The 27625-nt window shown below is 41.5% G+C and overlaps 2 protein-coding genes across 4 annotated transcripts in view; both read right to left on the bottom strand.

Annotated features, from left to right (window-relative positions):
* The window catches only part of RARB (retinoic acid receptor beta), a 195122-nt gene that overhangs the window by 58439 nt on the left and 109058 nt on the right, over positions 1 to 27625 (bottom strand). The gene's annotated exons all lie outside the window — the stretch shown is intronic.
* LOC101671636 (transcription factor BTF3-like) lies at positions 21113 to 21640 on the bottom strand. Its single transcript, XM_045088978.1, has one exon. The coding sequence runs from the start codon at positions 21614 to 21616 to the stop codon at positions 21128 to 21130; it is 489 nt and encodes a 162-aa protein (XP_044944913.1). The 5' UTR covers positions 21617 to 21640; the 3' UTR covers positions 21113 to 21127.

Below are 27625 nucleotides of genomic sequence, written 5' to 3'. Positions count from 1 at the left end.
GAGCTTTTCTATAAGCTGGCTGTGCAGTCGAAATGAATGGGTATAATCTAACTTCCATTTATGTCCTGAAGACACTGGACCTGCTAAAGTCTTCTTGGGCATTTACACTTTGGACTGTCTCATTCCAGTGGGAATTTGGCATGGCACATGTGATGTGATTAGCGCTAGACTGGTATTTTGCTGCTGACAGTTTGGGGCCTGGCTTTGACCCCAACCAGCTGGTAACTTTACAAGAGACCCTTAACCACTTTCTAGCTTCATGTCCCTAAAATGAGATTAGATGCTTTCTTGCATCCCCGTCAACTGTAACATCAGTGTAATAGCAGGTAGGAAAACAAGTTTTGCAGAGTGGGGGTGAGGGTGGACTGGGGACCTTGGCATCACTGTCATCATCTTCTATGGTCTCTTCACCTTGACAACATTTGTGGAGGCTTCCTCAGTACCCAGCAGCCCTGTAAGCACTCCTACCAACTGCAGAGCAACCTAATGAGATAGGAATCCCTCCCTCTCCCATTACAGAGATAAGGGCAATGAGGCATAGAGGAGTTTTTCTTGCCCAAGATCATATGGCCAGGAGGTGGGGGGAAGCAGGAGCTAAAGCTAGGTCATGCTTCTAAACATAACGTCCTCTCTGAACTCATCCCAACCGAATGACCACTGACCTCAACCAAGAGATCTCTAAATCAGAACTCATCAATGCTCACTGATAGAGAAACAAAAAAGAGGACAGAGTTCTACAGTTATTGACCCAAAGCCTGAGAAATGAAGTAACACACAGAACATTCAGCTGGTCCAGCTAACGGCTATATTAAAATCAAGCCTGCATCCTTGCTTTTTCTCTTCCACTGGGAAACCCAAATCTGATTACTTTTGCCTTCCCCCTACTCCATATTAATACAAGAAATCCAACCTGCTCTTCTTCTGTATCTCCCAAAGCCACATCACTATTTTGGCCGTTTCATTCACATTACTGGTAAGCATACAGAAAATGGTTTATGGTTCAGAGTAACACAGGCGGTCCTCATGGAGAAGTCTTTGGAGGGGCTACGTGGGCAACCTCTCCCCCACCTCAACAACAACAACAAAAAAGAACTTCAGATTTTCAATGCACTGGCAGCCCTATACTCATCTGTCCTTTTATTAAACATGACCAACCCAGCCAACAATCTTGAGAAAGAAGAACAAAGCTGGGGGTATCACAATTCCAGGTTTCGAGATATACTACAAAGCTACAGTAATCCAAACAGTATGCTATTGGCACAAAAGCAGACTCAGCGAGCAACAGAACTAAATAGAGAGCTCAGGGATAATCCCACACTTATATGGTCAATTAATCTACCACAAAGAAGTAAGAAAGTACAATGGTGCTAGAAAAACTGGACAGCTACATGCGAAAGAATGAAACTGGACCACTTTCTTATACCATACACAAAAATAAACTCAAAACGAATGAAATACTTAAATGTGAGACCTGAAACCATAAAACCCCTAAAAGAAAACATAGGCAGCAATCTCTTGGATATTGGCTTTAGTAACATACTTACAAATCTATCTCTTCAGACAATGAAAAGAGCAAAAATAAACTACTGGGACTGCATCAAAATAACAAGCTTTTCCACAGTAAATGAAACAATCAACAAAATGAAAATGTAACCTACTGCGTGGGAGATGATAGTCACAAATGATGTATCAGATAAGGGGTAAATATCCAAAAATATGTAAAGAACTGATATGACCCCATAGAAAAAAAAATCCAATTAAAAAAAAATGGGCAGAGGAGCTAAACAGACATTTTTCCAAAGAAGGCATGCAAAAGACAAGAGGTAACAAGTGTTCACAAGGATGTGGAGAAAAGGGAACCCTCATGTACTGTGCGTGGGAATGTACATTAGTGCAATTACTGTGGAAAACAGTATGGAGGTTCCTCAAAAATTAAAAATAGAAATACCATGTGATTCAGTAATTTCACACTGATTATTTTCCCAAAGAAAATGAAAACACTAATTCAAAAAGGTATATGCAACCCTATGTTTCTTGCAGCCTTATTTACAACAGGCAAGACATACCTTGGACATATCTTGGACAACCCAAGTGTCCATCCACAGATGAACGGATAAAGGATATGTGATATATACATATAATGGAACATTACTCAGTCATAAAAAAAAGAGTGAATTCTTGTCATTTGCAACAGCATGGATGGAGCTGAAAGGTATTATGCTAAGTGAAGTAAGTCAGACTTACAGAGAAAGATAAACACGTATGATTTCACTTATATGTGGAATCTAAAAGACAAATGAACAAACAAAAACCAAAGAGACTCTTAAATACAGAGAACAAAGTGGTGGTTGCCAGAGGGGAAGGTGATGGGGTGATGGGCAGAATAGATCATGGAAACAAAGAGGTACAAACTTCCAATTATAAAATAAGCCAGGGGATGAAAAGTGCAGCATAGGGAATAAAGTCAATAATACTGTAACAGCGTATGGGGACAGATGGTGACCACATTTATCATGGTGAGCACTGAGTACAGAATTGTCAAATCACTATGTTGTGCACCTGAAACTAATGTAACATTATATGTAACATTATACTCTAATTAAAAGAAAAATAATCCAATCCTTACCTAAAACAAAGTGCAAACCTGAAACATGGCTTGATGTGTTTGTTTGTAACATCTTCTCTGAAAAGAAATACAGCTCTGACAAGAAAAAGTCTGTATCCAAACAGGTGTGTTTAGCAAAGACTATGTCAGAGGGACCCAAGAAAACCACTGCTAAGGACACCAGTTGCGTGCTTACATTCAGATATTCAGTGGAAAGGGGAAAGTGGAAAAGCACTTTTTAAAAAATTTTATTTATCTAATTTGCCAGAGAGAGAAAGAGAGCACAAGCAGAGGGAGTGGCAGGCAGAGGGAGAGGAAGAAGCAGGCTCCCCGCTGAGCAGGGACTCCATCCCAGGATCTGGGATCATGACCTGAGCCACAAGCAGACACTTAACCCACTAAGCCATCCAGGCGTCCCAGCACATGAGATATTGCTTTAGGATTTGTGAAGCAGGGACTTTTTCTGTTATCTCAGTATTAAAAACAATTTTAGGAACCTGGAATACTCAAATTTAGAAACTGAAGACCTATTCTTAAAAACAATAATAGTGACAGTCATAATAACTAACATTTATTGAGTTGAGTAGTTACTGTAAACCAGGTCCAGAGACCTATCCACTGTACACAGGCACCTGTCCAGCCTCCTCTACCCGGGAGGTAGGTATTACTATTCTAATTTTATAAATACTTTGGTTATTTGCTCAAAGTTTTATGGCCAGTAAAGAGTGAAGGTTGGTTTCTGACTCACTCCAAAGTCGATACCCCCTCCCATGTTTTTGCTGACCATTGGTTATGAAAGAGTAAATTGAATCAATACTACACGAAGTTAGTGCTGAGTCAAACATCATCTGGAGGCTTCAAGTAGCACATGGTTAAGGCATTTGATGTGTGGAAGACAGGAGGAAGGACTTATCTTCCATGGGAGGAGCTGTGAGAAGCCCCCGAAAAGCACTGGAAGACTCAGCGCGAGTCAGTGTATGACCACAAGAAAGAAAAGCAATGTTTAAATTAAAATTAATTCCAAAGAGTTAAAGTGTTAGGAAGGATGGCATTAATTTTTGCCCACGAGGTCCTATTTCTTTAAATCATGCTCTCAATTACATAACTTAATAACTCTTAAATAAGATGGTTCCTCCTTGGGGCACCTGGGTAGCTCAGTTGGCTAAGCATCTGCCTTCCGCTCAGGTCATGATCCCAGGGTCCAGGGATCAAGCGCTGCTTTGGGCTCTCTGCTCGGCCCCTCTGTCCCTCTCCCTCTACCCCTTCTCCTCCCCCCGTGCTCTCTCTCTAATAAATAGAGTCTTAAAAAAACAAAAACCACACCAAACAGTTCCTCCTTTTAACCTAAACTTTGTAATTGGTTTTCTTCATTCATTTAACACTAATCAAGTCCTATGGGTTACTTTTTTTTCCTTTATGGATTACTTTTTGTTCCGTCTCTTAGATCATTCTATGATTTTACCCAATGACTAAGGAGAATCAAACCAACCAAGTAGAGACCTGGATAAATCATTTGCCAAGTAAGTACCTGTTTTATTTGCTGGCATAGGAAAGCCATCTCTCCTCTCCTCCTCACTTATAAAATATATTCAAACATTATCCTGCATTTCATATACTTGTACTACCTATGGAAAACCAAAAGCACAAGACGTAAAATAGTAATTTTATCCTCTTGTGAAATAACAAGCCACAAGTCAGGCAACTCATTAGACATTAAGTTTGGCCCATTATCTTAACGTTTTAGATTCATGTTAGTACTATTATAATCTTCCTATATTCTATTATTTCCCAATACCAATATATTCATTTCACCTATGGGATTTGTTATTCAAGGCTATTAAAACATTACCACATATCCAAAGCTTGATACAGCTTGTTGAACTGTGGTAGAGAGCATATTGTGTTCACATAAACACAGTAATGTTCCCCCTATAAAAACCACATTATAATTCAGTTCAATATATTTATAAAAAAAATAGGTAAAGCTTTTTGTTAGGGCATATTCACATGACCTTTACAATTACTATGTTAGATTTAAAAGTGGAGGTGACCTCTGTAGCGTTTTTAAGCAAGTGGTACTTTTCCATAAAGAACTCCTTTAATTCCTCAGTACCTTTCAACTCATTTGCTACCCTGAAGAGAACCTACCCCTGTAGACTAGGAAGTCTGGCATGACCTCACCTGCCACCTGGTGTCAGCATGCAAAAATTGCAAGCACAGGACTCAAATAAGCAGCTTCAGGAGTGCTAAAAACATGGAGGCCAGCCTCTACAGTGAAATTTAAATGTCCTGGAGAGCACTGCCTTTTTCCAAAATACTTAATTGTGTTCCCTGGGAGGAATTCCCTCATCCTGTGGCTCAGTGCCTGGGCCACTTGCCACAAGAATGAAGTTAAATTCTCACTTCAAAGACAGTTATAGGAAGCCTCTTAAGGGCTTCATCCATTTGGACCTGTTCTTAATCATCTGAGAGCTGGATCATTAGCTCTTCTTCCTGGACCTTAGCCAGAGAGCATTAACGACCAGATCAGTTGGTCAAGCATATTCACGTAATATATGGCAGGTTTCAAACACACACTGCTCTTAGGAGGTAATATGCTACAAAAATAAAATAAATAGTCACCAGAGAAACTTCCCAAAGCCTCTAAGCACTCTCTCCTCTTCTGCCCGGTGGGGAGGGGGGAACAGTCTCATAAATAGGAGACATTTCTTTGAAAGTAAAAAATACTATTTGTTTTTTAACAGCCTCGTTCCACCGCCCTCTGCTGTTAATAACATCTGATCTTACATTTAAGCAGGAAGAAAATGTAGCCACATGATTTAAAAAGCGTGTGTTTATGACTTGCCATGTTTAAGCACTGCTGAATAAATGTATATTGAAAACATATTTCAAGGGAGAAGCCGTAATAAGGGGTTTGGAGATACTCAATATTACTCTACTAATTCATAGCACACCATAATTATGGAATATGTAGACTTTCTAGATATAAATTAGAATCCATGACTCGGTGAGAGCCCTTTGCAGCTCCCAACCCCCCACCCCACAACATTATAGTCTTCAGGCAAATTGACACAAAACAGAATAAATTATGTCAAAAGCTATATAGAACCATTATTTCAGCCTTAAACATTTCATTAAAACTAAACAGCTCAAAATTTCCCCTCCTCCTCACTCCTACCTCCAAGCCAGTGTTAAAATGAGTAAATCCAAAGATCCTGAACAATGTAGCTTTTCACATTTTTTTTGGTGGAAAGATTATTTTTACCAACAAAACTGAATCCAGATTTCTGTTCTTGTCCCTTCAGCAAAGACCCCGAGGGAAATTAAGTTGAGCTCTTCTTTGCTCCCCAAATTCCTACCTGGCAGAAAAGATTCCTGACACACAATTTTTATAATCTGTAGGCCAAGAAAGTGGTCTTCTTTTTTTTCTCTAAGTGTCTGTATCTTTTCTTTCTCTCATATAGAATCTATCAACATAGAAAGCAGAAAACAGGAATGCATCTCATTGAAGGAGGGATAGGCTAGGGCTTTTCCTGTAAGGAGCTGTGGGTCTTCTCTGTATCATTTTTCAGAAGACAGGTTGGAAAGTTCATGAACTATCACTAAAGGAACCATTTAGCTACTCAGCACCATAATTTTACTACATTCAGATTTCCAAATTCCAATGCGAGTTGTAACCAACATTGCTGGTACCCCCTAATATATATGTATTCCCTTGGCTTTGACTTTTCAATGTATTCTGACCTGACTTCCAACTGCCAACACTTTGCTTGAGGGCTTTCTTTGGCCTGGAGTGCACATGGTCCAAAGGTCTTGGGGATTACATTTCCCCAAGAGCAGCCATCCACCAGAAACTAATGCTTGTTGGAGGATAACTCTGAGGCTCACATTCCCCATTGCCACTCATTGTTCCCAGATTAAATTCCACTACGCACATGGTAAGTACCTCGATAACACACTTTTTATTGCTGTCTTCTCCTCCCTATCTCAATACCTTCACTTCCCACCAGTGTTTCCAGGGATCATCTAAAAACAAAACCAAAGACTGTATGCACAGAAATCCTCTGGGTCTGCTTCTGGGATGCACAAACTAAAGCGTAAGGCCAATGACATCCTGAAATCGGGAAGCAGATGCTTTGCTTGATGCTGTCACTCTCTGACATTTCAGCGATTTCATTAGTTCTTCACTACATTTGCTGGGCAGAATGCTGTCTCCACCAAACTCTCCCGAATGTCTATATCCTAAGCCCCAGGATGTGTGAATAAATTAAATTACATAGTGGGGGGGGTGGCATTAAGGTTGCTAATCAGTTGACCTTGGACAGAGGAGATCAGCATAGGTAATCCAGGTGGGCCAATCACAAGAGTCTTCAAAGGTGGACTATGGGCCCAGAAGAGTTAGAACCAGACTGATCGGTGCGGTGTGAGAGAGACCAGCCTTTGCTGGCTTTAGATGGAAAAGAACTATCAGTCAAGGAAGGCAGGCAGCCTTGTCAGCAGACAAGGAAACAGATTGTCCCCAAGAGCCACCGGAAAGGAACACAGCTCTGCTGACACCTTAGTTTGAGCTGAGACTCATTTCAGACTTCGGTCTTCCACAAAGAGAAGATAATAAATCTGTGTTGTTTCAAGTTACTAAATTTGGGCTAATTTGTTACCAGGGCCATAGGAAACCAATACACCGTTATAACCTAGAGACCTAGCCACTCTGAAGTAAATATCAGTGTGTATTGTTTTCACCCCCCACACATTTCTTCTCATTGCTCCTGCTTCTACAGAACCAGAGGGGATGGCTGTATCTTGACAAAAGCTGTACAAACCTTTGAACTTCTCTTGTGCATCTGACCATGTGCTAGAACTGGGGGTTTGATGGGCGAGATACATATATACTGGCAGCCTGTAGTTTAGTGAAAGACAGCAATCCACAGAGGATTACAATCCAGCAAGGTCAGCACTGAGCTAGGAAAAGAAGAGCCTGCGTGTGGTTAGCCCAGGGTTAGCCCAGGGTGGGAGGGCAGAAAGGCAGGACAGGCGAGCAGGGCAGAGTGACGCACGAAAGAACTAGTAGCCACGGTTACCATGTGAGGCTACCTGGGGAAACCCTTGAGGGGTTTCAAAAATTGCTTTTGGGTAGACTATAAAAGAATACAAATTCCATATGAGATATAAACAAAAATCACAATATATGGGCTCTGCACTCAGTAGGGAATCTGCTTGGGGGCTTCTCTCCCTCTCTGTCTGCCGCTCCCCTACTCACATGCTTCCTCCATTCCCCCCAGCCCCATCCTGGCAAAAAATAAATCTTAAAAACAATCACAATTATAATAAACATGCCGTGTGCCTACCATACACTTTTCTATAACAAGTATTGTTTTAATTGAGCTATCATTTATATACTACAATGGGGTGGCTAGTTCTATGAGTTTTAACAAATACATACAGTCATGTATGACTCCAGGCTCACGATATGGTAAGAGTTCCCTCACCCCCCAAAATTCCATCGAGTACTTTTAAGACAGAGCACACCTTGTCCTCCTTTGAAGTCTCCTGGGCTCTTCTTCCCATTTCCTCATCTTTCAGAAGTAACTCCATTCTCAATCTTGTTGTTTATCACTTTTGTGGTTTCCTTTTTAATTTTACCACATTTCCATCCATAAAGGAAAGGCGGTTTTTGTTTTGAGTGGTTTGAAATTTATATAAATGAAAACATCTATAATTTTCTGTGACTTAATCCTATGGTAGGAGGCAACCCAAGATTCATTCATATTCTGCACTATACAATTTCATTGCCATATAGAATTTCATAGTTTGAGTTTACTTCTGTATTCTACTGCTGTGGAAAATTGAATTATTTCCAGCATTTTGCTACTTTGAATACGGCTGGCTAGGAGCATTCTTGTATACATTTTTCTAGGAGGAGAACACACAAATATATCCACGAGAGAATATGATTGGGTCACCAGGTATACATAGCTTCCACTTTACCAGATAATGCTAAATTATTTTTTCAAAGCTGTTGAAACAGCTATGAAACATCTAAACAACTATGAATACTATTTCAGTTACTCCTCATCTCATTCCCCTATTGAACAATTTTCAGAAAGAGAGAGCCATGGTTGGATTTTCTTTTTTTGCCTCTGAAAGACCACCATGATCAAGAGAAAATATGAGAAAAGAACATGGCTGAAGATTGTGAAGGAGAGAACATTCTAACTTGCAAAGAATAGATCAGATTCATAGACAGGTTCTTAGTGAAGTGGGTCTTTATGGTTCTATTATTATTATTTTTTTTTAATGGTTCTATTTTAAGAAGATGGCAACCTTCTCGAAGTTGCTGGCCCACTTCTAGAAATGGATCCGTTAGGTGATTCTATGTAGAGTGGCCTACTGGTGATGTACAAACAAGATAGAAGCCTTCCACCTCCATAAGGCTGCTCATTTCCAGCTTCACTAGCATAGGGAATATGATGGGTGAGTTACCTCAGTTTCAACCCAGAAGAGGGATGGTCCTAGACTCCTGACCCACCACCACCCTAGTTCGGTGCCACTAAAACGCAGTAAACAGGTTCTGAGGTCAATGTTGCATGGAGTTGTCTTGCCTCAAGAGGGAGCACCTGAAACTCCACTCATAATCCCGCCTCACCCCTCCCCAGATGGGACTGGCCTAGAGTGAATGCTGGAAACTTAGGCCAACTGTCCTTCAGGAGTTTAATTGACCATTTCAAAACTGTTTGACAAACTTCCTTGAACTCCATGTTGGCCAAGCTCTTTCTCCAGAATCTTGATGCCTGGCTTCAAGTCTGTCTTTCTTCCTTCCTCAACATCCACCAGCCTCTTTCTTTTCTCCTGGTGCCAACTCCCCAGACATTACCAATTAGTCAAACATCAGTGTTTGGCAAGCATTTTCCTCAGGCTTCTGGCTCCGCCTGTGGAGCACCTCGTCCACAGGCCTCCCGCCTGGCTTTGTGAGGGGCCTTGTTGCTAGAGCAAAAGCAGTGCTCATTATGCTCTGAATAGGAAAGACTGAGGTAAAGAAACAAACAGCAAGAAATCTGGGGGAAAAAAGGCTTCTTTTCCTGAGGTTTACAGAGTGAATTGTTTGTTTTTCTTTTAAGTTCTGTGGAGGCAAAGATAATTACCAACATTTAATTTTTATTCATTCAAGGAGAAATAATCACATTTAGGTTTGTTAGCAGAATGCCAACGACATCTAGTTACCCTCAAAAAGAAAAACAAACCAAAAAAACCTTCTTTGCCTTGAGACATAGGGTAATAGTTGTTCTTTGTTCCACTTACCCTATGCTTAGAAGGATCTGGACTAAATGCTTCATGCAGAAGCTAATCCTGTCACACACTCCTGAGGTTGGCTTAGCCCCATTCTGTACTGAAGAAAACTCCAGTTCACAGACAGCCTGGAGCTGAAATTGAACTGACAGCTGACTGCCATCAAAGTCCAGCTTTCTTAACCACTACCCTAAGGGAACTGGTTTACTGGAAACATACAATGATCATTCATGATCAACTTTAGTGCTTCTCTAAAGCTGAAGGACTCCCAGGTAGGTAGGTCTTCTTTTGGAGGAAATCAAGTCAAAGTGCCCACCACTGGGTATATTAACAGTGGCTCACAGGGATCTCTGGAGCTTTTACCTCACTGAGGAATAAGCTAGAACACTGAATGTTTAGGGCTGTGGTTCAAAATTGTGGTCACTGAATTACTATCAAAACAAACAAACAAACAAACAAACAAACAAAAAACCCCAGAATTTGGAGGGCTGGCAAGTAAGAATAGAAACTGAAGGTTCTCAACTATACATCTGGGCCAGGAAGGGAATCATTACCACCACTGACCCTGTGTGACCTCAAGCAGGTGACCTGCCTTCTTTAAGCTTTAAGTTCCTTATCTGTATAATATGCTGGATGGGGGCACCTGGGTGACTGAGTGGGTTAAGCCTCTGTTTCCAGCTCAGGTCATGATCTCAGGCTCCTAAGATTGAGCCCCGCATTGGGCTCTCTGCTCAGCGGGGAGCCTGCGTCTCTCTCTCTCTCTCTCTCTGTCTGCCTACTCGTGATCTCTCTATCTCTCTCTCTAATAAATAAATAAAATCTTAAAAAAAAAAAAAAAGAGGCTTAATGGTGTCAACCTCATAGGACAGTCCTAAGGATGAACTGAAGTAGCCTATAAAAAAACAGCCAGCACACTACCTGGCCCAAAGAAGACTTCAAAAAAGCTGGTTCTCAACACAGCCTGCTTCCAGGTAATTACATAAAATGATCACTCGCCCAGCTGACCACTCACTCAGTTGCTTAACCACAAATAAGGTCTTCTGGCAGGATTGCTGGTAAATAATGTAACACCATCACCAGCAGAGCTCCATCACTAAAATCATGAGAGAGGAATCATGGGAAAGTAGGGACCCACTCAAAGGGGAACACTTCTAGAAACCAGTGTAAATGTCATTCTGTTCTACAGGTTGAGACTGGCCTGCCAGAACTGTACTGAAGGCCAGAGAACTAGTAACCACCCATCCATCTACTCATCTCCCCCCCACCACTCACCTATCCAAACACCGCCCACACCCATCCATCCATCCAAACATCCATCTATCCAACATTCCCATGTGCCTTTTATGTGCTATATCCTGTCTCTTCTACCTCCAATTTACCAAACCCATCCACTTCTCTTTACTTTCAAATTTTATTTTTCACTTTCCTTTATTGTCACTACCACCGTCTCAGACCAAGGCATCGTCAGCTCTTCCCTGGACTTCTTAACTGGTTGTCCCACTTTAATTCCCAGCTCTTTCCCCAACTCATTCCCCACACAGGAGGCCGAGCAGTCAATAATTTAAAGCCACAGATATGATGTACCTCAGTGTTCATCATTTATCAATGGCACCACACCACAATAAAGATAAAACCAAATTCCTTCACATGGGCTACAAAAGCCTGCTAATCTGGTCCTTGGCTTCCTCTCCAATGTTATGCTAGACCACATCTCCCCACGCTCATTAGCCTGGCCCCAGTGATTTCTTTCATGTGGTTCCCAGAGGACACCAAAATTATTCTAGCCTTAGACCTTCTCTCAAGTGGTTCCCACTGCCTATAATAGCCTCTCCCCTCTAAATACATGGTCAGCTCCTTTTCACACTTGCCTCACTGCAGTCTTCTCTCATCAGCCAATTCTAAGTCCTTTCTCCTACTTATTTTCTATTACAGATTGATTTTTAACTACACAGTTGACCTTTGACCAACATGAGTTTGAACTTTTTCTGTCTACTTATATACACATTTTTTTTTTCCGGTAAACACAGAACATCTTTTTATTACCATTTTCTTTGCTCTAGCTTACTCTACTATGAGAATACAGTACATGACACATATAACAGAAAAATAAGTTAAACCATGGCTTACATCACCGGTAAGGCTTTTGGTCACCAGTAGGATTTCTGACTGTGCAGGCAGTCAGGGCCCCTCACCCATGCGTTGTTCAAGGGGCAACTGACTATGCATTTCTTTGCCTCCTAATTTAACGTCTACCTGACCTGCAGAATGAAAGCTCCAAGAGCACAGCCATGATCATGTCTGCCTCATTTATCATCCAACCTTCAGCATACGGCTTGGAGCTTTGCACCTGCTGTTCCTCTGCCTGGAATTCTCTTTCCCTAGTATCTACCTGGCTTGCTCCCTCACTTCCTGCCTGAATAGTACCTTGCCAGACAGAACCTCCCTGTTCATCCTTTATTAAATAGCCCCCATAGGCCCCAAATACTCCTGTTTTGAGTCATAGGTATTGGCTACCATGTTGTACAGCCCAGTTCTAAGCAGTGATGGCCATGTGATGTATTATGGAAAATTGCTGATTAATAACATCTGGCTGGGCACCTGGGTGGCTCAGTGGGTTAAAGCCTCTGCCTTTGGCTCAGGTCATGATCTCAGGGTCCTGGGATCGAACCCCATATCGGGCTCTCTGCTCTGCGGGGAGCCTGCCTCCTCCTCTTTCTCTGCCTGCCTCTCTGCCTACTTGTGGTCTCTCTCTGTCAAATAAATAAATAAATAATCTTAAAAAAAAAAAAAAAAAAAAAAAACAAACATCTGGCTATCCTCTCCTCCCACCCCAAACAAAAGCTCCATGACAACAAGGGCTTTTTTCAATGTTGATTCTCAGGACTTAGAACATATGATCTATAGTGCAGGTCATATATTGGTATACTATCAGTCATTTGGTTGGAAGACCAAATGGTAAATACTCAAGAAATATGTGAATAAGTGAGTGAACTCATGAGCCAGAAACTGTATTTGCCGGGGACACAGGAGGAGGTTTATGAAACAATGCAGTTAAAATTTCTGACCTCAAGAACCTTCCTACTGAAGACTGGAGACAGGGGCAAGTTGGTGTCACATATGTGTTTATCTGTCGCCTTCCTACCTGCATCCCCTGTCTGCTCCTTCTAACGCCAGCTCTCTCTCTACCCCTCCTGCCTCTGCTTCTTCCTTCAAAATGACACCAGGCTTTAATTTTATGTATCTTGTTTTTGCCTTGACATGAATATCGGTGCTTTACTCCAAGACAGACAGAAGAAAACAACCTCTGGGAATTCTGCGAGTACTGGTGTTTTGGGCCATCCATTTAGCACTACACATTTGGGGGTTTTTGAAGAGATCTGTCAGAACGCTTTATGAGGTTGTGAAATAACCTGAAAGTTGAAAACTTCCACAGAAATCCTAATTTCGGATTGTATTCCCAGAGCCATAAAAGCAAACCTTTCAAAATGAAGAGAAGAGGGAGGGACGGAGTGGGGGTGGGGCAGGGAAAGGACTTCTTTTGAACGTGTTTGTTAGACTACGGTTGTAATGCTTGCCTTTATGAGATGAAAAGGATTTGTACTAAGTTACTCAGGAGCCTCATCTTTATTCCAACCAAGATGGAGAAGATGGCAGTAACAATGGGCCTTTTCAAATCTAACCCTAATTCCTACTGGGAAAAGGTTCTGGTTAAATTATCCTTTGATCTTCCTCTTTGGGCCAACACCTTGACTAAAGAGAGCTGAAGAAACCACTAACGCGCTTTACCTTTTGTTCAATCTGAATTTTCAAGGCGTTCGTTTAAAATGAACGTTTAGGCCGGGTGCCGTGGCAACGAAAGTAGGTCACCATGATTGGGTTGCGTGTCTTTCTGACTCCATTAGTGCTGTCAGGTGACTATCCATGCTCAGACTCCTCCAAAAGCAAGCGTTTGCATCAGCCACACGTTGTGCGGGGGGTGGGGAGGCAGCGTTCCATTTAGCTCTGACTTCAAAACCCTTCTTAGCTCAAGAATTCCCGTTACTTTTTAAACAAATTCCCTTCCAGCCGCAATGAGCAACCTGTTCTGTATCGAGGGCACAGCTGCGAAAACCCACAGAAAATTAAATGTGCATCCGCCTTAGGCATTGCCCATAGGATGCGATGCTACAACTTTGTCAGAGGCAGTTTTCAAATTGTACTTTATACAGGAAGGGGAATGAGAGACTTTTTTTTTTCCTTCTGCTAAAAATGGCCCGTTTAAAAAAATTATGCCATGTTACTAATAGGTCCTGTGAAAGAGAAAGAGTGTAAAAATCACTGCAGAAGTTTTATGGTTATTCTCCCCCCTCCCCTTTCAATTCTGAGAGTGTGAGTGAGGGCTGATTTTTTATTCAAAAAGGGAAGTGATAGGTAAGCTTTTTTCCTCAACATTTTCAAAAAGCACTTGTTAAGCAATTTTTGAGGAAGCTGTATAAAGTACATGGAGTAGACACGGTCCCTGACTTCTAGATGCTCCTCATTTGCAGTTTATTTAGCTCAGCTGGTGAAGCGCTCTCCTAGGAGTGGGGTGCTACAGCAATAAGGGTGCTCTCCTCAGAAGCAGGGCACCCACGTTCTATTTCTGGTACCACACTATTAGCCGTGGACACTAACACGTCAACGGCTAATAATGAAAGTCAACGAAAATACAAATTTCGTTGTATACATCTTATATCCCTGAGTCTTACTGGATTTTTCAGTATCTCCCTTGTTTGCTTCCCATGATACTTGCCAAGATCCCACTGCTTGAAGGTGATGATTGCTCATGTTAAGGACCATTTGCTTTGTAAAACCTGACCCCATGCCCTCTTTAAACAGTGACTGCCCAACTTCAACTGTGTATCTGAAAAAAAAAGCCTTCCCACTGATAAGGATTTGATTTTTCCAGCAAGAGGAAAGCAAGAGATCAGAAATCAAGTAGAAGCATGAGAAGAAAAGCATTCCCTTGGACGGACATCCTCAACTTCTCATGTATGAAGAGAAAATGCTTCTGATTAAGTCAGCAGAACTTACTGGAAGCCAGAGGTATTTTCAATACATTCAGGCGCATGTTTATCGTAACATCACTTTGTGTTGGGTACTGGGCTTCCGAGCAAAGTCACCAGCTGAAACATTTATATGTGTTAAATCTGAACTCTGGTGAGCAAGAGAACATTCTAGATAGCTCCATAAAAATGCTGACCATTCAAACTGGATTCTAATCATGCATTCATTTGTTCCTTATCCAGTGCCTACTGAAGCCATGCCTGGATGGACTCCTGGAGACCAGCCAGCCTGGGTCTCCTGCTCTATGGACAAAACCCTGAAGCAAGAATGTAGGGCCTTACCTCATAATACCCAAACATACAGGTCTACTACAGGCATAGGGCATGGAGAACAGGACAGAGGCTCCTCGGGAATGGGGCTGCTCAGAGCTCTGTGAGAATCTGCAGACCTCTCACTTCTCCAGAGCTGGGCTTCCAGACCAAATTTTGTGCCATGGTTGATTCTGGGCCAGACCTTACCCATGTTCTCCATCTTTGCTCTCCCTGCCAAGTGCCCCCAAATCAAAAAGCGAACACTTGGTTCCTCGAAAATATTAAAAAAGTAACTGAACCTGCCACTTTTCCCCGGGAACTTTACTTTCATGGAATTATAAAGAAAACCTTACTACTAAGTGAAGAACCCTTCAAAGCCAAGGATGGGCAGCCAGTGATGAGTGGGCTTCGCCTAATAAGACTTGGAGTGTGGGGGATGGGTGAATACTGTCACCTACTCCTAAATACACCCAGCTTCTCACTCCTCCTTAGAGATTATCTACACCCATTCTCTTCATTTCTCCCTTCCCAACTACTGCCTAGAGAGTCTCAAGGCTGGGCAAATATAAATCTTCTTAAGGATTTTTAAATCTACATATTCATGTGCAAGACCTAGAAACTGTAGAGTACACAACTACCACTTCATTTCTCTTATGCCAAGCCCGTAACTGTCTCGCGACTACTTCTGCTTATTTCGTATTATATATTTTCTTGGGCAAGGTAATTAACCTCTTTGCGTCGGGTACTTCATGTCGAAAATGGTGTTACTCTTTCATAGCACGCCCTACATTAAGAGGTGACGCAGGAAGAAAAAAGAGAAAGAAAAGTCAATCTTGGCACATCACATGTTCCTAAACTGCTCGACAATTCTCTGTCTACTTTTAGGAGCAGGGCACAGTATGAATTCGGTTTTACTATAATTGTGTCCTGGAAGTAAATATGATTTCCAATGAAGAGATCTTACTGATTCTAATTAAAGAAATGTTGCAGTCTTTTGTCTCAGATGGGGTGACGTCTGAAAAGGATTCTACCAATCACCACCTCCATGGCCCAGAGTTACAGATGTGTAATGCCCAGCGAGGTAACCTGTACATAGTCACCCAGCTAGTGAGGGGCATGGCCACTCCCTCTGTCTCAACTTTGGGATTCTCAGTGTATTGCTTTTTAACAGACCATGATTAAAAGAGGCTACAGAAGATCTATTCATGCCTAGTACACAGATTTCTTCTCCATTTATTAATGAGTTACAGTCCAGGAGAACCAAAGCCCCAGTGACTCTCATTTTTTTTTTTTTAAACATCCTAGAAACTGTCAGACACCCCAGGAATAACTTAGGAGCTGTCAGCTTCCTGCAGTTGATTCACCCTTGAAGCAGAAACCCCTGCAATGAGTTTGGATGTGAGGTGATGTTCCATGCACCCCCGGTTTCGTATAATTAGATTCAAGGAGGAAACTCTAGAAAAGATGGTTGTATCTTTTAGATGAGCAAAGTTGGAACATTAAGTAGGTCAGGAAAGTTCTACTGGCACAAGAATCTGCATCGAGTACATTTTTCCACTGGAGATAGGCTCTGAGCACATGGGAAGTCATGGGGAATGGGATTTCAGGAGGTAAGTCCTACCATGTCTCCCAATGGGGGACTTCCTCGGTAGCCATGGGCCAATAAAACTCACCACAATGACCTCTCCTGTTTCTTAAGCATTTGGATTCATTAAAGTACTTTCACAGCTTTTCCTACTCTTGAGATTTTATTTTCACAAAGAATAGAAATGTAGATCTTCATATGACAAGTTACTAAACATAGACAGTGGCTGTTCTCTGCATTGGAGTCTGTTTTTATGATGGTCCCGGACACCACACTAATTTACTTAGTGTCTTTTTTTTTTTTTTTAAGATTTCATTTATTTATTTGACAGAGAGAAATCACAAATAGGGAGAGACAGGCAGAGAGAGAGAGAGAGAGAGAGAGAAGCAGGCTCCCTGCTGAGCAGAGAGCCCAATACGGGACTCGATCCCAGGACCCTGAGATCATGACCGGAGCCGAAGGCAGCGGATTAACCCACTGAGCCACCCAGGCGCCCCAGTGTCTTTGTTTTAAGCTCCACTTTGGTTGTTTAGAAAAGGCACTGGTGTAGAGTAATATGTTCTTCACGAGTGGTTTTAAGTTTTAAAGCATTTCATTATATATAATGTATGAAGTTCACCAGAACATGTGAATGTTCAGACAAAGAGAAGTCATTGTGGGATGCTACCTGTTCCAGCTTTGGTACTACCGCTCACCGCATTACTCTCTCTCCTTCTACAATGGTTTTCAGAGACAATTTCTAGGCAAGAAAATCAAGCCCATTTATTCAGTCACTACTTATTTTATCTTAAAAAGAGTCATCAGTGGGATGCTCAAGTTCTCATTTGTGTGTGTGCAAAGAAGAGAGATGGCTTTATGGTTCGCTGCACTTCTATCCAGAACAAAATCCTTTTAATTTTCCTCCAACATGAAAAGATTTTGGGGTGATACTAGGAAAGGACTTGTTTATGAATTTCCAGTCCAAAGTTAAAATTAGATGTGATCCCTACTGAATTACCAAGATATGATTGTAAGGCACATTACCTTGTGAAGTGGACAGTAACGAATTTGCAGTTATAAATGGCACATATGTCTGGCATGGAACTAAACTCTCATAACTGGTGATTGAATTAAAATAGAAAATTTAAAGAGAGGGAATGGATTATGGCAGGGGTTGGCAAACTCCTCCCGAAAGGACCAGACAGTACATACTTGAGACTTTGCAGTCTGTATGGTCTCTGTCCTAACTACTCAATTCTGCTGTTACAGCAGGGAAGCAGCTGTAGATAATATGTAAATGAATGTACGTGGCTGTATTCCAATAACATTTTATTGATCAAAACAGGCGGTGGGCCAGATTTGGCTCACAGGCTTAAGTCTGCTGACCCCTGATTTATGTCTATTAAACTGAAGTAAAAATGGATGTTATCCTCAGAAATCAAGATGTCTAAATGTATGGGAATGGATTTGTCCCTTGTTGAGGAAACAGAAAAATGCAAAAACAGTGCTGGTATCTATTTCCTCAACCATTTCTGTCTACAGCACTGTCAATGCCCAGTGTTACTTAGCCTCAACTGCTTGACAGTTAGGGACACAGAAGTTCTACCTCGATCAATCTGTTAACCTCTTTCCTTTAAAAAAAAAAAAAAAAAAAAGCTTTTCTTCTTTATCAGACAACTAACAAATGTGCAGAGGCTAAATAATAAAATGGAAACAATGATAAGCTCAAGAAAATATGACAATAGCTTTTAACATATTTATCTGTATCTTCCAAGCTTTGTTTTTACAAATAGGAGATCAAACTGTGCACAGTCTTGGTTTATATTTTCTAATTTAATAAGACATCTAGTTTTTGCTAAAATAAAAAGAAATGCTGCATTGGGATACCTCAGTTGGTTAAGCGTCCGCCTTTGCTTAGGTCATGATCCGAGGGTCCTGGGATCGAGTCTTGCATCGAGCTCCTTGCTCAATGAGAAGCCTGCTTCTCCCTCTGCTTGCTGCTCCGCTCCCCCCCCCACCCCCGCTGGCTTGTGTGCTCTCTCTCTTGCTCTCTAACAACTAAATAAATAAAATCTTAAAAAAAAATTAGAAATGTAATATTATCAGTCATCAGGAAGATTCAAACAAACACCACTGATGAGATATCATTTCATATCCAAAAGGATGTCAAAATTAAAAAGACTGAAATAGCAAGGCTTGGCAAGGGCATGAAACAACAGAATTCAAACAGATTGCTGATGGAGTATAAACGGTAGGTAGAATCTTCGAAAACTGGCCATTTTTTAATGAAGTGACGTGCACGTGCCCCTATGACCCAGTAATTCTGCTCCAGAGTATGTACCTAAGCGTCTATGTCCCCGACAAAGCATATATGAGGATCTTCGTGACAGTTTTAATTATAACAGCTCCAAACTGGAAACAACCCTAACATCCACTGAGGTAAGAACTGTTTATCTATAAAATGAAGTACTACTACTCAGCAAAATACTGAGCGAACAACTGATACCTGCACCGATATTGAAAAATCCTACAAACATAGTGATGAATGAAAAGCACGTAACACAAAAGTGTAGAATATGATTGCATGTAGATGAAGTTCAACAGGCAAAACTAATGTCTGATGGGAGACATCAGAATGGTTTACCTTCACACGTGACCACCACCAAAATCAAGACAGGGAATGTTCCAAACCCACAAAGTTCCCTTAGTCTCGTTCTAATACCTTGACTTAAAAGGTGGTTAGAAAGATGGAGATCTTTATCAAAGTTTATTGAACAGTATACTTTAGCTTTGTATAATTAAGATATGTAAATTATACCTTGATAAATAGAAAAATGCTCTAAAATACCACCGATTTTTGCCTTAAAAGGGAAGATCAAACAGAAACTGAGGAGATACCTAGAAAGGCAGCATTTGAAGGAGAGAGCTTGTAAACAATCAAATTTGAAATGGAACAAGGAGCACAGCTAACCCTTGTTTTGAGGTGACAATCTTTACTGACTCTTCAATTTCATGTCTATAATTATTTCTTTTGGAGTCTAGGGCCATACAAATTGTCTTGCTTTTCTATGCTCTGTTTATTCCAATTTGGAAAACAGATGAGATTTAACTACAAGGAAGGATGTCCTAAGGAAGAGCAATGAAAAAATGTCAAGGACATCCTAAATGACATCTCCCAGTACTCTCTTTATACGGACTCATGGGAGACATTCATCTCCAACATCAGTGTCTGGAAAAATCTGTGATTCTTCAGCATAATGAGGCTGTTTTCATCTTGTGGACACCAAGAATCCTGCTACTGACTTCATCCCTGTTTTGCTCTACCAAGAACACCAAACCAAATGGGACCCTTGTCTAATATACATATACCTCAGTGACCTCATCTGACTTTAAAGCTCATTTTCCTCTTTTCCCTTAAGTTAGTCAGCCTAATATATATTGGTAGTTGTTTTTTAAATTAAGATACAATTCACATCCTCATACTTTTGAAAGTGTGAAATTCAGTAGTTTTTAATATTTTCCTGAAGCTGTAATATTTCCTCCCTCAAGAGAAACACATTAGCAGTCACTCTCCATTCCCCAATCTCTCCAGCCCCTGGGAACTACTACTATTCTAGAAATCTGCCTATTCTGAACATTTTATGTAGGTGAATTTGTAGTCTGTAGCCTCTCAAGGCTGGCTTCTTTGACCAAGCATAATGTCTTCCAGGGTCTTCCATGTTGTACCACGTTATCAGTACATCATTCCTTTTTATGGCGGAGTAATCCACTGCATGGAAGTACTATTTGTCTCTCCCTTAATTGACATTTCGGGTGTTTCTACTTTGCGGCTATTATGAATAATGCGCTAACATTCCTCTCAAGTTTTTATGGGGATGCGTGTTCTCATTTCTCTCAGGTAAACACATAAGAGAACGGATGGCTTATACGGTAAGCTCTGTGTTTAATTTTTTGAGGAATGACAAAACTGTTTTCTAAAGTGGCTTCACCATTTTACCACCACTTTACACTCCCACCAGCAGTGTGTAAGGGTCCAAATTTCTGCTTATCTTTGCCAGTATCTGTTACTGTCTTTTTTTTTTCCCTAGGCAAAGAACTTTATTAATCTTATTTCAAACTTTATTCCCAGGCTTCTTCAGCTTAATAAGCTGCAAAGAATGAATTGTGTATAAGCAAAAACTGAAAAGAGCTGCAGTGTCCAAGGGGCTTGGGCTTAAAAATATTAAAGATCTAGATTTTATCAGATCCATGAACAAAATTTTAAAAAGTAGTCATAATATAAAATAGCAGCTCCCAGTAACTTCTTTAAGTTTTATCTTCTTCAGAAATTGACTCAATTCAGTTTGCTTCATTCTTGGAAGCTTCATCAAAATTCTCAACAAGATCTGGAACTTCATCATCATCATCCTCTCCGGTAGCAAGTAGTGCTTTTCCATCCACAGATTGTTTGGGCAGAGCTTCAGCCAGTCTTCTTAAACTAGTCAGACTGTCTGCACCAAGTTGGTTTAAGATACTGGGTAGCATTTCTGTCAGCTGCTTTGTCTCAGCATGGCCTGTAATGGTGAAAGTGTTCGCTGCCAGCGATGCCTGAACTTTGGGGTTGTTAAAGTGGATCACTGTTCCTTGGTTTGTGAACATAGCCACTTCTTCAATACCAGAGATATTGTTTACCCCTAACTTCTTTAAGGAGAACTGAAGTTTTTTATCATCTGCTGTAGCTGTACTATGAACCACCTTCATCTTTTGGCGAGCAGTTCCTTTCCCACCAACGCGCACTTGTGCTTGCAGTTTGGCGAGTTTCTCCTGGTTCATGATAGTTTCTTTCATCTTGTTGGAGCGGAAATGGGACCGCGCAGGGGACTAGGGTTGACGCTCAGGGGGTCTTGGGCGGACCAGCTGAGATTAGGTGCACACACGTGGGGATGCAAGATGGCAGCTCTGTTACTGTCTTTTTGATGTGGGTGTGGAGTGATACCTACTGTGATTTTGATTTGTATTTCCCCAATGATCAATGATGTGAGGATTATTTCATGTGCTTATTGACCATTAGTTTAACTTTTTTCCTAAAATATCTCTTTAAGGGATACCTAGGTAGCTCAGTTGGTTAAGTGTCTGCCTTGGGCTCAAGTCATGATTGCAGGGTCCTGGGATAGAGTCCCACATAGGGCTCCCCGCCCAGTGGGAAGCCTACTTCTCCCTCTGCCTGCTGCTCCCCCTGCTTGAACTCACTTGCTCGCTCTCTCTGAAAAATAAATCTTAAATAAAAGTCTCTTCAAATCTATTGCCCATTTAAAAATGGGTTGTCTTATTGTTGAGTTGTAATCTTTTAAAAAATACTTTTAGAAACAATATGTTTTTAAAAAATTTAGAGAGAGACAGGGGCACCTGGGTGCCTCAGTGGGTTAAAGCCTCTGCCTTAGGTTCAGGTCATGATCCCAGGGTCCTGGGATGGAGCCCCACATCAGGCTCTCCACTCCTTGGGAAGCCTGCTTTCTCCTCTCTCTCTCTGCCTACTTGTGATCTCTGTCTGTCAAATACATAAATTTAAAAAATCTTTTAAAAAAAATTTAGAGAGAGAGACTGAGAGAGCATGAACAAGTGGAGGGAGGGAGAGGGGATCTTTAAGCAGACACCCTGCTGAGGGCAGAGCCCACTGTGGGGCTCAATCTCATGAACCATGAGATCATGACCTGAGCTGAAACCAAGAGTCAGATACCTAACCAAGTGAGCCACCCAGAGGTCTCTAATAATACTTTTTAAAACGCCTTTGCATTCTTGAAATCTTGCCATTTGCCACGACATGGATGGAACTAGAAGGTACTATGCTGAGCAAAATAAACCAATCAGAGAAAGACAATTATCATACAACCTCCCTGATATGAGGAAGTTGAGAGGCAAAGTGTGGGGTTTGGGGAGTAGGGAAGGAAAAAATGAAACAAGATGGCATCTGGAGGGAGACAAACCATAAGAGACTCTTAATCACACAAAACAAACTGAGGGCTGCTGGGGGGAGGTGGGTAGGGAGAGGGTGGTGGCATTATGGACATTGGGGAGGGTATGTGCTATGGTGAGTGCTGTGAAGTGTGTAAACCTGGCGATTCACAGACCTGTACCCCGGGGGCTAATAATACATTATATGTTAATAAAAAATGAAAAATTAAAAAAAATAAAACACCTTTGCATTCTTTGAAGATGGCATTGAGAGCTAAATATATCTCTATAAAAAGGGTCAGAGTTTATATTTATCAATTTACAGAAATGCTACTTCCATTAGTTTTGATATGTTTAAAGTCATATTCTATACCCTAAATTAACTCTAATGTACCATCCATCCCACCAAACCGATGTCTTCATATCTAAATTTCTGAGGCTGAATTAATTGTTGGACTGCCAATGGGCATTAGGAAAGGATAGCAATTTTTACTGTCTTCTTTTCTGCTGTCAGTATATATTAAATACTTTTTAAAACTAATAAAAAGGACAAGGAAATTAAGACAGGCTTTCTGTAAATCTAGAGCTCTTTCTTTCAATCTGAACAGTCTCACAGAGAAATGACTCTGATGGCTGTGAAAGCAAGAAGAAAAGAGAAGAGAAAAGAAGGGGGAAAAAAGTATGTTTTCTATTCTATCAAACATTCTTGTTAAATTCTTAAACCAGTCTCAATTTGGTCACTTACTAAAGTCCTATTAGCCTGTAATGAATTAATCAAAATGAAAAGACCTTTTATTTTGATTTTTTTTTTTTTGCATTATGGAAAAAAGGGACAGTCGGCTAATTATTCAGCTCAAATCTACACAGATTCATAAATCAATGTTGGTCTTCTTACATATCTGCGAGGAATTATTGACACGACTGCTAATTTAACATTTAAAAATAACCACTCTCATCTTTTTAAAAGCCGTTTTACCATTTGATGGCTGAAACCGTTTTCCAAAACACAACAAGCTGTAAATGGATCCACGGGCTATTAATTTGCAGTGCATGGCACCAAAGGGAGAAGCTCTTTAGGTGCGTTGATGGGATTACAGGTATTACATAACCATCCACAGGAAAACTCAAAGTAAATCAGGGATAACATCCCATCTCTGGTGCTCCTTACGCATTCAAAGCTGCAACTGGAAAAGGTCCCAAATGAAAAGAAAAGGCAAAGGCAGAAAGGTCAATACATTTTCTGGAGATAATTTAATGTGTTGAAAGGGAGGGGGATTCTTTTAATGAGAGGATATTACACTTCTCATCTGTGATAACACAATTTCTGTATGCACGGGATGGCATGATGCTCTCCAACACTCCTTCCACATCTCCATCCTTTTTTTTTTCTTTTTAACTGAGGTTAAGACATTATAGACACAGTTAAGTATACACCAGTTAAGGATTAAAATGTCCAGCACATCATGAGGCTTCCAGGTGCCCCTTCCGAGCCCCAAGAGTGACCACTGCACTCCCCTCCATCACACGGATTAGTTTTGTTCATTTTTAATATTTATATGAATGGAATTATGAAGAACGTTCTCTTTTATTCTGAGTTCTTTTATTCAACATTATGCCTATGAGATTCACCCATGCTGCTGCACCTAGTAGTAGGACTACTAGGTGTATGGCTCCGTTGTTTTTTTTTTTTTTTTTTTTTGCTGTGCATATTCCTTTATTTGACTATGTCAAAATTTATTTACACATTCTACAGCTGATGGATATATGGGTGGTTTCTAGTGTTTGGTTGTTGTGAATAAGCTGCTGTCGACATTCTTTTATCTAACTTTTGGTGGGTCTACACACGCATTTCTTTTGAAGATGTTCCCAGGACTAGAATTACCAAGCTACCCTGGTATGTTTACCTTTAGGAGATATTGACAAACTTTGGCTCGATTATATACTTCCACCAGCCACGTAAGAGAGTTCCCGTTGCTTCACACTCGTCAACACTTGGTGTTGTCCGTCCTTTGAATGTCAGACTTTCGGGCGGAGGAAAGGACCACATTTCAATTTCATGGACATAATTCTATTATTTAGGTACACGAAGCCTTGTAAAAGGCACTGTTTGTAAAAAACAAAATGGGGCTTCGCATTGTGTAGCTCTGGATCGCATCAGCATACTGGGGAATGTGGGGAAAGCCATCTCCAAGAGTTTGCTCAGCCCCAGGAGGCAGGAGGAAGTCCTGAGGTCTCTCTTCCAGAAATAACTCACTGGGCCACATCCCCTGGTGGGGGGCGGGGAGTACATTCTGAGCCTGCATATTTTCACATTTCTGAGAGCTCAGAGTCCAAGGGCGCCTGAGCCAAGTTTCCATTTAGTCTAAAATTGCTCAAGCACTTTGTCCCTCCACTTCCAGGACACAAAGTGGGAATCCTTCACTCATTACATTTTGCACTTGATTCTCTTCCTGTCCTCGTTCAATCCCCTGAGCCAACAGAGTTTACTGGAGGCAACTTTTATCTTTCCCTTTGGAAGAGCTGTATCATATGACCCGCTCCTAAGTGGATCCATTTTGAAAGGCCAGTGGAATTCCTTAGTGCTATTTTAAAACGGATTTAAACAATGTTGCTGAATCAAAACACTGTTTTATAAGCCTGACCAAGCAATGTCATAAAACACCCCGCCCTAAAAAACAAGAAAAATAGAAGACTTGCTTTCTCCAACATCAAAACAGAACATTTCTGCCCTAAAATTATCCTCACGATAAAACCATCAGAAATATCTAAAAGTCAGGTAGGTATTTTATGTCGGCGGAATGAAGTGCTGGAACGATCAAGTGTGCATTTGGGGGCGAAAACGTTCTTCCTCGTGAGGAAATAGGGTGCTCGTTCTCCTCGGTCCCAGTATAAAAAGACGCCTGTCTCCATTAATCTAGTTCATCGCATAATTGCTCAACTCTTTGTTTTCCAGCTTTAAAGGGAGACAGATGAGAGAAATAACCTAACTGTGAGAGTTAATATTTTTCGATAGCAGAGGGAGAGGAAACTGGTTTAAGTGCTCAATACCACTCCAGGAAGAGCAAATTCAGACCGTACTCTATGCACGGATTTATTGAGCAATTTAGGTAGCCACCCTCCAGAGAATTGCTGTCACTGGGAGAAGGTACTTAAAGGGCCATGTTCATCGCCCCGGAACACAGGGACTGCGGGGAAATTTCGGGTTGCTATTTTCACGGAGACATTTGTTTCCAAACAAAGGGCTCTCTGCCAGCTATTTTAGAAGCACTTGCATATTTATTCAGTCAACTCTGGGCCGGGGATTGTCTTTGGGCACTGAGGTTTTATCAATGTCTATTTAAAGCAGAATGACAAATAGCTCGAGATGGAAACATAGAATATTTCCAGCCCAGAATGGGAGATGCTGCCTTTTCTTACAGAGCTAGTATCTGGTTTCTCCCTCTCTCCCTCTCTGAAATTGCCACCTGTCTCTCGATCTTTGGCATGTCCTCGTTTAATTGCTGCTGTTTTGTTTTTAGTGGCACATAAAATAATAGTGTGCCTTAACAAATTATAGATTTGATGAAATATGGTGTGTAAGTGTGTACAGTTTTGAGAGGGAGCGCATCTTCCCTGTCTGGACTTATTTACAAGCTCCATCTGGTTACTTCCACCATGGACCCAGACAACAGTGAGGCTTCTTGTCATGCACGGGATTATGTGCTAGAATTCGTATGGTACATGCTGAGGGAAGGACGCAAAAGGGAAAAGGGAAAAACAGGCTCATCGTGTCCGTGGGACCAGATTTAGATCTCTAACTCTTGGAAAGATCAGACGAAACTTCCTGATTCAGAATTTCTACTCCTCAATTGCTCTTCGCCTCCAGTTCATTCCAGAAACATCTATGAGGTACAAGGTACTAGGTTTCCAGTTGGGGACACAGGTAGGAATGAGGCTCTGTGCCTGCCCTCAGGATGCTCACAGTGAGCGTACAGAACACGTGTAACGTTTTCTTACTCTCCCTCATATACAGACACACACACACACACATACCCCTACCTACCTCCTGGACACAAAAGCAAGTCTGACTTTCCGACTCATCCAACAGATGTGCCATAGTGTAACATGTCACACCGTTGAGAGCTGAGGGTGACCCACACCTGCTTCCTGTTATTAGAGAAGGGGGCGGTGCATACTTAGGAGAAAGGTGGCTTGAAAGAGAAGTGGGAGGTAAAGCCGGGGATGAGCATCACAGGCAGAAAGGGCAGCACACACACACACCCCGAGGCTGCCTCCCATGAAAGGCATGCTGAGTAGTCTGCGGTGACTCGAGTTTTGGGGAGCATGACAGGAGATCAGTGTCCTGGGCAGGCTGGGGCAGGCTGAGCCAGCTGTGCAGGGCGCTGCCCGTGCTGATACACTTGGAACGGATTCTGTCAGTGAGGAAGGGCCATGAAGGGCATGGGATTATCTGGCTCAGAGATGTCACTTTGCTTTGTGGGTATTAGGCTTGAGCCCCAAGGACAAATGTCAAATTTAAGAGTCTTCTGTTTGGCTGTTTTGGTTAAAGGACCACAGGACCGTAGGGAGCATCAGCTGTTCTGTATGATCACAAAGGACTCTCCTATAAGGCCACGTTTTGGAGGCCAGAATGGATCATTATCTGAGCAGAAGGAAGAGCGAGAGCTAATGCTCAGCGAAGAAATGCCTTTAGTTCCCGCCATAAAGCAATTCAGGAATTCCTTCCCACACGTATACGAGATAGGTATTATCATCCTCTCGGTGCCACAGACTAGGAACCAGAGGCACAGGGATGCTAAGTCACCTGACAGAGATCACACAGCGCTATGTGAGAGGTGGGCCAGGATCAGAATCAGTTGTCCCTCCAGTCTGTGCTTCAAGCCACAACACTTTCCCTTTCCCTGC

Source organism: Mustela putorius, unplaced genomic scaffold (assembly GCF_011764305.1).
Source record: "Mustela putorius furo isolate JIRA1106 unplaced genomic scaffold, ASM1176430v1.1 tig00003834_pilon_pilon_pilon, whole genome shotgun sequence".
Lineage (NCBI taxonomy): Eukaryota > Metazoa > Chordata > Mammalia > Carnivora > Mustelidae > Mustela > Mustela putorius.
Note: the sequence above shows the minus strand (reverse complement) of the source record. Positions and strands in the feature narration are given on the sequence as shown.